The sequence below is a fragment of the Panulirus ornatus genome, chromosome 38 (genome assembly GCF_036320965.1).
Source record: "Panulirus ornatus isolate Po-2019 chromosome 38, ASM3632096v1, whole genome shotgun sequence".
Lineage (NCBI taxonomy): Eukaryota > Metazoa > Arthropoda > Malacostraca > Decapoda > Palinuridae > Panulirus > Panulirus ornatus.
In genome coordinates, this window is record NC_092261.1 from 13,422,697 (window position 1) to 13,435,247 (window position 12,551).

General features: G+C 46.8%; 2 protein-coding genes across 3 annotated transcripts in view; one reads left to right on the top strand and one right to left on the bottom strand.

Moving 5' to 3' along the window:
• Nup44A (nuclear pore complex protein Nup44A) overlaps positions 1-12,551 on the top strand; it is a 541,896-nt gene that overhangs the window by 167,246 nt on the left and 362,099 nt on the right. The gene's annotated exons all lie outside the window — the stretch shown is intronic.
• LOC139760950 (uncharacterized) overlaps positions 1-12,551 on the bottom strand; it is a 198,008-nt gene that overhangs the window by 35,633 nt on the left and 149,824 nt on the right. The window contains exons 4-8 of the mRNA XM_071684736.1: positions 11,994-12,101; positions 9,847-10,092; positions 8,895-9,046; positions 6,050-6,194; positions 2,730-2,893 (exon numbers count right to left, since the gene is read on the bottom strand). Of these exons, the coding sequence (XP_071540837.1) occupies positions 2,730-2,893; positions 6,050-6,194; positions 8,895-9,046; positions 9,847-10,092; positions 11,994-12,101 (815 nt within the window). The remainder of the gene's footprint in view (positions 1-2,729; positions 2,894-6,049; positions 6,195-8,894; positions 9,047-9,846; positions 10,093-11,993; positions 12,102-12,551) is intronic.

The window sequence follows — 12,551 nt, forward strand, 5'->3', positions numbered from 1 at the left end:
TAACGCAATTAGAGCGGTGGTAACGCCCTTAGAGGGACGGTAACGCAATTAGAGCGGTGGTAACGCACTTAGAGCGGTGGTAACGCCCTTATTGCGGTGGTAACGCCCTTAGAGGGACGGTAACGCAATTAGAGCGGTGGTAACGCCCTTAGAGGGACGGTAACGCAATTAGAGCGGTGGTAACGCCCTTAGAGGGACGGTAACGCAATTAGAGCGGTGGTAACGCACTTAGAGCGGTGGTAACGCCCTTATTGCGGTGGTAACGCCCTTAGAGGGACGGTAACGCAATTAGAGCGGTGGTAACGCCCTTAGAGGGACGGTAACGCAATTAGAGCGGTGGTAACGCCTTTAGAGGGACGGTAACGCAATTAGAGCGGTGGTAACGCACTTAGAGCGGTGGTAACGCCCTTATTGCGGTGGTAACGCCCTTAGAGGGACGGTAACGCAATTAGAGCGGTGGTAACGCCCTTAGAGGGACGGTAACGCAATTAGAGCGGTGGTAACGCCCTTAGAGGGACGGTAACGCAATTAGAGCGGTGGTAACGCACTTAGAGCGGTGGTAACGCCCTTATTGCGGTGGTAACGCCCTTAGAGGGACGGTAACGCAATTAGAGCGGTGGTAACGCCCTTAGAGGGACGGTAACGCAATTAGAGCGGTGGTAACGCCCTTAGAGGGACGGTAACGCAATTAGAGCGGTGGTAACGCACTTAGAGCGGTGGTAACGCCCTTATTGCGGTGGTAACGCCCTTAGAGCGGTGGTAACGCACTTAGAGGGACGGTAACGCAATTAGAGCGGTGGTAACGCCCTTATTGCGGTGGTAACGCCCTTAGAGCGGTGGTAACGCACTTAGAGTGGTGGTAATGGCCTTAGAGCGGTGGTAACGCCCTTAGAGCGGTGGTAACGCCCTTATTGCGGTGGTAACGCCCTTATTGCGGTGGTAACGCCCTTAGAGCGGTGGTAACGCCCTTAGTGCGGTGGTAACGCCCTTAGAGCGGTGGTAACGCCCTTATTGCGGTGGTAAAGCCCTTAGAGCGGTGGTAACGCCCTCATTACGGTGGTAACGCCCTTAGAGCGGTGGTAACGCCCTTAGAGCGTGGTAACGCCCTTAGAGCGGTGGTAACGCCCTTAGAGCGGTGGTAACGCCCTTAGATGGATGGTAACGCCCTTTTTAGCGGTGGTGTTGACCTTAATGGAGTGATTATAAGTGATAATGACCTCAGAACAGCGTTAATGACCTCAGAACAGTGATAGTGACCTCAGAACAGTGATTTTCACGCAATTTTCACCTGTGACCCAGAGAGAAAAAGAGAGAGAGGAGAAAAAGATAGAGGAAAGAAAAGTTAAGACAGCGCTTTTAATGGCTCCATCTGTCAATGCGAAGAAGGAGAGAAAAAGAAAAGAATGTGAACTGAAATTCCTGGCCATATGCAAATGAGTGCGAGGAGCAATTTCTCTCTCTCTCTCTCTCTCTCTCTCTCTCTCTCTCTCTCTCTCTCTCTCTCTCTCTCTCTCTCTCTCTCTCTCTCTCTCTCTCTCTTTTCTCTCTTTTTTTCTTCTGCTCGTCAGTTTGGTGCACCAAGAGAGATGTGTGACAGCGTAGACTATCGTCCAGTGAATGGACCAAGGGCTGGGGTGCGTGAGAGAGAGAGAGAGAGAGAGAGAGAGAGAGAGAGAGAGAGAGAGAGAGAGAGAGAGAGAGAGAGAGAGAGAGAGAGGACCTGCTTACCGACGGGGGTTTGCCATGACCCACGTGAGCCGCGACTAATATTGAACAATGTATCCAAAACATAACCCATCGTGGAGGTTTCATTGATAATCAACGATATTACGTAAGACCAGAGGATCTTTGCCAAAAGCGTTAACGCGGGAACCTGTAGTAGAATCACGAGAGAGGACGAATTGTGTGTGAGTTACGTGTCGTGTTGTGAGTTACGTGTTGTGGGTTACGTGTTGTGGGTTACGTGTTGTGAGTTACGTGTTGTGAGTTACGTGTTGTGGGTTATGTGTTGTGAGTTGCGTGTGTGTGTGTTACCCGTGTGAATTACGTGTTGTGAGTGACGTGTTGTGAGTTACGTGGTGTGTGAGTGACGTGTTGTGAGTGACGTGTTGTGAGTTACGTGGTGTGTGAGTGACGTGTTGTGAGTGACGTGTTATCAAGTGTGAGGGGCGGGATGGAGAGGCTGTGTGGCTGTAGTCCAGCGCTAACACCTCTGTGTGTGTGAGGAGAGGCAGAGAGTCAAGACAGCAACCCGGTCCAAAGGAGTGAGACTTGACAGCCACTGAAGTGGGCGCTCAAAACACAAGCGTCACTTACCCAGCCTTGAGCTAGTGTGTGTGTGTGTGTGTGTGTGTGTGTGTGTGTGTGTGTGTGTGTGTGTGTTTTGGGGGGGGGAAGGAGACAGAACACCTGGTCATCCGTTGAACAACTGAACGCTCACTACCACAAGGTGGCCCGTTGACCCTGATGGTGTTCAATGACCTTGAGCCACTGAACTTCACGTTGAACATAGTGAACGCCCCACGCAGTACGTCCCGCGTTGAACAGGGCACAGACACACACACACACACACACATACACACACACACACACTGTAACGAGTGAACAAACTGAACAGATCTTATCATAGCAAGGTAATATATATAGATCCTTGAACAAGAGAGTAGAAGTAGCTCATACCCATTTCTTGTTTTTTTGAACATAGTGAACAAAACACAAGATTGACTCACGTTGAACAGGAAGGTGAAGTTGTAGGCTGGCGGGTTGGCGCGGGCGGCGCAGGTGAGGGTGGCTGAGTCGCCCGCCCGCAGACTGCCGCTTCCGCCGCCCATCACGCCCCCCATGTGACCCAAGCCACTCAAACCCTCGATGCTGATTGTCGCCTCTGGAACATCTATCGGAGGAGGAGAAGGAGGAGGAGAAATGATGGATTTTTTTATAATATATATAGATATATTCATATATGTATAGGTGCTACCGGACTCTGCCTGGCCGAGGTGACACAGCGAGTCATAAAGTTACCTCTCTGGTGAGGTTGTGTCATTGCGAGTACAGTCTCTCGTCAAAGAACTCACTCTGAAGGAGTCTACACCTCCTTGCTGCTGGAAGTAGTGCAGCCTTTTTTTGGACCGTAGGAGCCTTTAGAAAAGTCCTGGGTAACTCCAGGACCTTTCATAGAAATTGGCCTAGGGGTAATTTATATATATATATATATATATATATATATATATATATATATATATATATATATATATATATATATATATAAATATATATATATTACATGATGTGTGAGAGAGGAAAAAATCAATTTGGGTTTTAGATAATCATATATTGAAAATGTTAAGAGTTTAATGAGGCTAATTAGCCAATTAACCAAATTACCTCTTGAGACTGAAGTTTGTTCCTTTGGCTTGTCTGTTTCTGCTCAGCTTATCATGTCCGTCTCTCTCTCTCTCTCTCTCTCTCTCTCTCTCTCTCTCTCTCTCTCTCTCTCTCTCTCTCTCTCTCTCTCTCTCACAGCTTATCTTAGTAATGGACGATGTCAGGAAGCTCAGCTTTGGTACAGGATATTACGTGTGCTGCTCCAGTGGATCTCTCTCTCTCTCTCTCTCTCTCTCTCTCTCTCTCTCTCTCTCTCTCTCTCTCTCTCTCTCTCTCACACACACACACTCACACAAAAAAGAGACACAGTAGCTACAGATTCAGTTATTGATCGTGTTCGCTCACTTTAAAGGTCGCCTTCTGAATTAAATAGACCTCAAGGTCTTCGCAAAGTTGGAATTGCGGACAAAGTCACTTCGCTCTCAAGTATCATTCTCTAATGAAACCTTATTGGAATTAAGGTCCTAAGCGTCACTAGCACTAGAAGTGTATTTTCTATGACAGAATCTTTTTTTTTCTTTCTTGACATAGTTTTTCTATATAGTATTGGACAAAGAATCTATCGATTCATTGAGAATGGGCAAAGAAAGTCTCGTTTTGTTAATGGACAAAGAAACTGCTGTTTTTTTTGTTGTTGTTGATAATGACGTATATAATAATTGCTTTGAAATAGATTGCCAGCCTTTAACACACAGAGGAATATATATATATATATATATATATATATATATATATATATATATATATATATATATATATATATATATATATATATATATTTATATAGAGTTTGCAGATAACACGGCACTGGAGGCAGTTTCGAGTAAGTAACTGCAGAAGTTGGCGACAGAGTTTGGGAGAGTGTGTGAAAGGAGAAAATTGAGAATAATGCGAGTAAAAGCAAGGTTGTTCAGCACTGCATAGCGACAGTTTAGGTGGGATGTGAGTTTGGAAGGAGATAACAGAGGAAGTGAAGTGGTTCAGATACCAGAGAATAGACAAGACGGTGAATGGAACCACAGAAGCTGAGTCATAGGGTTGGTGAGGGGGCGAAGGTTCTGGGAGAATTGAGAAATGTTTGTGAAAACACACTATTAAGGCGGGTAAAGATGTATATTTCTAAAGGTATAGTAGTCCCGACGATGTTGTATGGCTATAGATAAGGCTGAACGGAAGAGGGTAAATGTGTTGGAAATGAAATGCTTGAGAACAGCTTGTGGTTTGAGGAAGGTCGATCGAGTAAGTATTGATAGGGTAAGATAGCTTTTTGGGAATAAAAAGAGGATATACTTCAGTATTTTGGACATATGGAGGAAAAGAGAGAGCAGAGGTTGACAAAGAGGATATATATATTTGAAGTGGCGGGAACAAGATGAAGGAGACCAAATTGATGATGGAAGGATGGACTGAATAAAGATTATGAGTACTGAGGGCCTGAACATGCAGGAGGATGAAAGGCATGCTCGGGATTGAATGAACTGGAGAGATATGTTGCACAGGAGGAGACCTGGTGTGAATGGAATGAACCAGGGAAACCTGGGAAAGGTCTGCGGGGCCTGTCTGTTTAAAGGGGGCTGTTGTGGCCAGACGTGACCTACGGTTGTGGACTAACCTGATCTAGGTTGGGACCTGACCTGAGCTAAGGTTGTGGCCTGATCTGACCTGAGGTTTTGGCCTGACGTGATCTAAGGCCTTGTTCTGAACTGACCTAATCAAAGGTTGTAGCCCAACCTAACTTGAGGTTGTGGTCTAAACTAACCTATGTTATGGCCCGACCAGACCCAAAGGTTGTGGCCTAAACTGACCTAGGGTTATGACCTGACCTGGCCTAGAGGTTATGGCCTAAACCGACCTAGGGTTATGACCAGACCTGGCCAAGAGGTTATGGCCTAAACTGACCTAGGGTTATGACCTGACATGGCGTAGAGGTTATGGCCTAAACTGACCTAGGGGGTTGTTACCTGACTTGACCTGGTCAAAGGTGTGGCCTGACCTTGTGCCCTGATCCGGCATAGGATCAAGATGAAAGGTAAAGGATCTCACGCTAAAGAACTGAAGGCAACTCCTTACCTTCAGTCAGTTTCAGATCCCTCCATGGAATTCGAAACTTTGTAAAATATTTTTTTTTTTCTAATTCCTAAAACTTTCGTTATCATCACGCATGCAAATATACAGACTTTTGCTCTTGAGCTTTTACGTCTTTGGTGTCGTCTAGCTTGAAGGCCCGGCTAATTTGGTGCTAATAGACAATATCAGCTCTGCCTTTGGTACCAGACTATTGCATTATCCTATTTTTAATCTCTCCGCTTCCGAAATGTACGGCGCATACTATTTCCAGGAGCTCGGGGTGCGCAGTACTAAAAATGACTGACAGTGTTTTTAGTGTATTAAGCGGAGTTTTCACGCTCGGGTTACAAAGCATCACGTGTGAGTGAGTGAGTCTCACTTGGATTCTCTCTCTCTCTCTCTCTCTCTCTCTCTCTCTCTCTCTCTCTCTCTCTCTCTCTCTCTCTCTCTCTCAAGTAAGCGCACTGCGCTAGTCCTGCCGTTTGCTAAAATGTCATCGTAAGTATATTCGTAGGCAGGCAGGCTCTCTCTCTCTCTCTCTCTCTCTCTCTCTCTCTCTCTCTCTCTCTCTCTCTCTCTCTCTCTCTCAGGTACTCACAGTGGACGATGAGCCTGGTGGAGGCGGCAGCGGTGAGGTGGGGGAGGGTCGGGGCTGAGGCTCGGCACTCCAGCAGGCCGCCGTCCTTGCCAGCAGTAGCGGCCAGCCTCAGCAGGGACACGGTCGAGTTCACGCCGAGGCTCTGCTGGCGAGAAGAGAGAAGAGACAAAGAAAAAATATGATATATACACACGCGCGGTCGTCTTAAATCAAAAGTCCCCCCACTCAAGATTAAGAGTTCCTTTGTAATACCTTAAACCTTGAAGCTCAGAATTGAGTGGCATGAACCTTCCTGGCTCTTTTAGAGATGCGAGTGTCACTTTCGTGGCAGCTCGCTTCAAGCTGGATGGATGGACGTTTGGGTAACTGAAGGGAAATCGTAGATTTCTTGTCTCGCGTGTGGGTTGTTCTTAACGACGCCCTTTGCATATTATAGCGAAGGCGAGAGACATAATGGTGAAGGTGCGATTTGGGGGCAAGACACTCGAGTGTGAGGGGAGGAAGAAGACGGATCATGTGCTGAAAGGGAAAGAGAAGGTGTGAGGAACAGAGATTTATATGAGGTGTCGATGAGGCGGGAGGGTGAGGAGAAAAGTCATGGGGGTGGCAGGAGGTGAAATGCCTACAGTAGGGGAGTTTATGGCAGAGGGGAAGCTGGGAGGAGGCGTGTGCTGGTGGGGGTGTGAATAATGTAAGGGAGATCGAAGGCCAACTTGCGTTAAAGGGGCTTTCGTGAAACCCTGTGTGTATGGGTGTGGTTGATGATGACGTCTGCTCGAGGCTGGTTGATGCTGGTGGTGGTGGTAGCTAAGTTATCACTGGAAGGGGTGGGCTAAGTTGACACACTGGAGGGGTGGGGGTCGGCTAAGTTATCACTAGAGGAGGGGATGGGTCAAGTTGACACACTGGAGGGGTGTTGGCCAAGTTAACAGTGAAATTGTGGGCCAGCGCTAAGTTAACTCTAGGTAGCCTAGGTCAAAACGAGGGATAGACCAAGTTAACACACCAGAAGGATGGATTAAGTTAACTTTGGAGGGGACGGACTAAGTTAACACAAAGGGTGGACCAAGTTAACACTGAAGGGTAGGCCAACTTAACACTGAGGGGGGGAGGGGGGATGGGGCAAATTGACAGTAAAGGGATGGGCCAGGTTAAGACGGGAAAGGTGGGCCTGCTTACTGATAAAGAGGGTGGACCAACTCAACGCTGGAAGGATAAGCCAGATTAACAGTGAGAGGGAGGAGGGAGTGGAGGAGCCACCTTAACATTGGACGGGTGGGCCAAGAGCTGTAAGGTATTGAGATACTCACTCTAGGTTGTTGATGCGAGACATTAAAACAAAAATAAAAGATAATTATCAGACACAAATACAAAGGAGATCGAAATTCATCGTGGAACTGTATGATACATCGACGGTATAGTGTAGTATGATGAACTGTATGATAGATTGAGGGTGTAGTATGATGAACTGTATGATAGATTGAGGGTGTAGTATTATGAAGTGTATGATAGATCGAGGGTGTAGTATGATGGATCGAGGGTGTAGTATGATGAACTGAATGATGGGTCGAGGGTATAGTATGATAAATTGCATGATAGATACATGGTTTAGAATGAATCGCACAATAGGTTCAAGTACAGTATGATCAACAGTATGATAGCGCCTGGATTTAGTATGGAACTGTATGATAGCTACAAGACTTAGCATAAACTTACATAATAGGTACAAGGGAAGTATGATAATCTGTATGATCGGGGTCCAGTGCATAGTATGATAAAAGAAAAAGGTTCCGAAAACGAAGACATTTCAAAGAATGTTAACAAAAGCCGAAGGAAATGATCATAAGATCTCTGATGGCGCGCGTCCCCCTTGTGTTGATGGCCAGGCGACGAGCGTGGGTAGATTGGGGGCGAGGGTGTTCCGTGATGCGTCGTGACAGATGGAATGCCAATAACGCTCTTGATTAACAATCATTGACACGGTTGACGAGAGGATAGTTAATGAGGAGCGTCAACGGCAGGGAGGGTGAGCGCGTAGAGACGGTGTCGCAAGGAATTCCGCCCCGTGGACAGATATCGCCCCTCGGATATCGTTGTTATCTTCCTAATTGCTTGTGACGGTCGCACTGACCACCACTACCAGCTGCTGCTGCTGGTGCTACTGGAGTGGTGCCAAGGAGGGATTTTATAGCTGACGTAGTCATGGTTATATGAGATATTGGAGTTTTGGTGGGAGATTAGTGAAGGAAATGGGTCGTGTCTTTCTCGCTGCTTTGCTGCGTTTGCTGTCTACCATACCTAGCGTCTGTACCATCTCTGACGGTCTGTATGGTTGACGTGTGTGTTTGGTAGGGGCTAGAGCTCAACCTTGAGTGCGACGACACAGCCCTTTGAGTACGACGAATTAACCCCTTGAATGCTATGCACTCAACGGGCGAGGTCTTCATACTCATAGGGTTAAGTCTTCGTACTCACGGGGTTAAGTCTTCGTACTCATGGGGTTAAGTCTTCGTACTCATGGGGTTAAGTCTTCGTACTCATGGGGTTAAGTCTTCGTACTCATGGGTTTAAGCCTTCGTACTCATGGGGTTAAGTCTTCGTACTCACGGGTTTAAGTCTTCGTACCTCACAGGGTTAAGTCTTCGTACTCATGGGGTTAAGTCTTCGTACTCACGGGGTTAAGTCTTCGTACTCAAGGGGTTAAGTCGTCGTACTCAAGGGGTTAAGACTTCGTACTCAAGGGGTTGAGTCTTCATACTCAAGGGTCTAATGACGTATAAGCCACTGATGGCCATTAAGATCTCGCGGGACATGTGACGCGATAAGGAGAACAAGAACGACGTACCACCTCGATGTTGTGGGTGAGACGCTGGCCACGGAGCCACCAGGAGAGGACAGGTGGAGGCCGCACCCCCGACGCCTCACACTTGATGTCGTACTGCTGCCCTCCTGAAAGCTGGCCCGGCGGCACCGTCATCTGCACCCCGAGCGGCGATCCTGAAGGAGGAAGAAGAGGAGGAGCAGCAGAGTTACCGGCACCCAGGGCGGGTGGGATGAGAGAGGGACTTGTGGTCCAGGTCAGTCACACCACACACACACACACACACACACACGGGGTGTTGATGTGGGGAGACGTACACAAGCAGACTGGTGTGTTTCTCATGCGTGTGTGGGTGTGGGGGTGGGAGACAGGCAATAACGAATAAGATACCGTAAATCACCAGAGATACATGTTGGTGTATGACAGAGAGAGAGAGAGAGAGAGAGAGAGAGAGAGAGAGAGAGAGAGAGAGGGTGATTTGTTTGATTTGCTTACTTTACTTCACTTCTTGATAGGCAAAATAAATTTACGGGTTTGTACTGTAAACTTTCTCATGATGTTCTTAAGTAAGTGTTAGGTTTTGCGTGGCTGGGATTACGTGCAACTGTCGGACATAGCAAGTAACAGGCTATAAGACATTTATGCACAACTACTCTCTCAAGCCTTTTATAAGACATTTTAAAAAAAATCAACCATTTCACATATGTTGTATGTAATCACTCGCGGTGAATGACTGTCAGTCGTAACATATTGAAAATTCATGATTGAGGAACTTAATCTTCAGAAATGTTAGTTCACATAAATGTCGAAAGATTCCGAATTTGGAGACAAGAAGAGCCATTAATCTCTTCGTGCGTTCCTGCTGCTGTTGTGGCATGGTTGTTGAATTATCCGGGGTCACGGTTTTCCCTCACTCGGCTCTGTAAGGCAAGTTCCCAGACGACTACACTACCTGCACGGAATATGCCTGACTCACTTGTCTCCTGCAGGAGGATCGAGACGCTGAGAGGCGACAGGACGGGCGTGTTGGCCGCCGTGCACGTGAGAGTGTGGGTGAGAAGGTCGTGGGTGACGGTGTCCACATGCAGGGTGTTGGTTACATAGGGCGCCGTTGCCCTGGTCATGGGCTCGACCGAAGGTACGATGGCCACCTGGCGTTCCTCAGCCTCAGAGTCGAGTAGTGATGACCCCGAGAACCAGGTCACGTTCGGCAGAGGCTCACCTGAATGAAAAAGGGGGAAAAAAAAAGAAGAGTCATATCAGATTACCTGGCAGCGCTCGTAGGGACAAAGTCGACTATGATATTTTGGCCATTTGATCTTCACAGGCACCGCCAGCATGTGTTCACGGGGGAAACAAATCCCTTCTCCGCCATGCCTCCCACTCTTGCCACTGACTTCCGAATTCTTTGCAAGAGAAAATCATCAGTTCTTATGAACTAGGACTCTCCCATGCTTCCCACTCATGTATCAACCGTTCTTATGTCCTACTGAAGCAACACATAGCCTAATGAAGAGAAGGAACATCTTTAATCACCCACGTAACACTATTTAATCCATAAACATCCAAAAAACGAAACTTAAATCCATGTGAATAATGCGACATATAATCTTCTGAACGCTAAGAAAAGACCCCCCCACAATAAGCTGAAGAATAAGTCCCATAAGGAACCAAGATACTGGAATGTCTTGTAGCCACCTGGTGAGGCAGAGACCTGTGGCCACGGATACTGACGAACCCCTCGATTGACAAAGCCCTTTTCAGATACCTCAAGAAAGAATAATGAAAGAATCAGTCTTTATGAGAACAATGATGCCTGGCAGAAGAAAGAATAATAAGAAAGAGTAATAATAGAAACAATGATTGCCTGGCAAAGAACAGGATGATCAATTACGAGGTGAAGATCAAAAGCGAGTTCATGGCTGTCTGCAGAACAAGAAGGATCATAGCCACTCTGAGGAAGACAAGATGACGGGAGATCTTTTGGTCGGCGACGAGCTTTTTATTGCTACAAGGTTCCTATCTGTCTCATAGATGGGAAGTGTCAATTTACGAAACACTTCCGATTTCTTCGAAATAAATAACCGGTCGTTTTTTTCTTAATGTTTTGAACTGTGTTTACAGTAATTTCGTCCTAGGATAATTCACTCCAGTTTCCAGTTACTCTGTTCGCCAAATAACTCCTTCCCACTATTGTACTGAATCCTTTCCCCCATGATCTTCAAAGTTTTTCTGGTTTCCTTGTAGTTGACACACGTCTTCGTGATTGACTTCGCCAGTCTTCTTTGATATTTGAGAAAGATTGCTCCATGAGACCGTCCTTTAGTCTTCGTTTTATGAAAGAAATTCAGTTGTCAGGGTTGAATATGGATCGTCCTTCACTCTTCGTTTTGGAAAAGAAATTCAGCCTGTCAGAGACTCACTGTCGCAACCTCGACATAAATCCGGTGACTCTTCCTTGGACTCTCCATCTCTAGCTTAATATCATTACATTTCTTTCCTCTGTAATGTGGAGACCAAAGCTCTCCTGTTCAGTCGAGATGTGGAGACCAAAACTCTCCTGTTCAGTCGAGATGTGGAGACCAAAACTCTTTGGTTCATTCGAGATGTGGAGACCAAAAGTCTCCTGTTCATTCGAGATGTGGAGACCAAAACTCTCCAAATTATTCGAGATGTGGAGACCAAAACTCTCCTGTTCATTCGAGATGTGGAGACCAAAACTCTTTGATTCATTCGAGATGTGGAGACCAAACCTCTCCTGTTCATTCGAGATGTGGAGACCAAAACTCTTTGGTTCATTCGAGATGTGGAGACCAAAACTCTCCAGTTCATTCGAGATGTGGAGACCAAAACTCGCCAGTTCATTCAAGTTATGAAGACCAGAACTCGAGACATGGAGACCTTCATCCATCTGAACAAAGGTGGAGGTTTAACCACTAGAGGAACTTACGAGAAATCACACGAAGAATGACGAAGACCATCAGGAGCAAGCAAGGCAAAGGGACCTGTAACAACGTGAAAGAACGCGGACCTTTAACCACCTGAAGAACAAGACCTTTAACCATGCAAAGACCCATATGGGTATCAGCTGAGGGAAGAGGAGTGTTGAACATACACACATACCTCCCGTGGCCCGGCAGGAGAGGGTGAGCGGGTAGCCTTCTTGCACAGACGCAGCGCCCTCCACCTGCGCTCCTCCAGCGCTGTAGATGCGCAGCTGGTGAGGCAGATCTGCAGGGGACAGACAGAAAGGTGATTTGTAGGTACCGAGCATGAGGTACCTCGATAGAGAGATTAGTTGTTGGCGATGAATGGAAAACGAAAAATTACACAGTTGGCGAGTCATAATGTCATGTGGGTCACCACAGACACTCTGTCTCTCTCTCTCTCACACACACACACACACACACACACACACACACACACTGAAGTAAAACTTTGGTATTTATTCACAGGGTAAACCGGCTGACAGCCAACCTCGTTGTTCATCCTCCCCTTTATTGCTGGTCGCTGAATGGGTACCTGGCGTAAGCTACAGTGTGTGTGTATATACACAGGTTAGAGAGCATGTTGCATACACGAGATCAAGAGACGGGGGGCTACATTAGTGTAAGAACATCACATAGCAAAGATGACAGTCAAAGATGGTAATCAGACACACACACACACACACACACACAC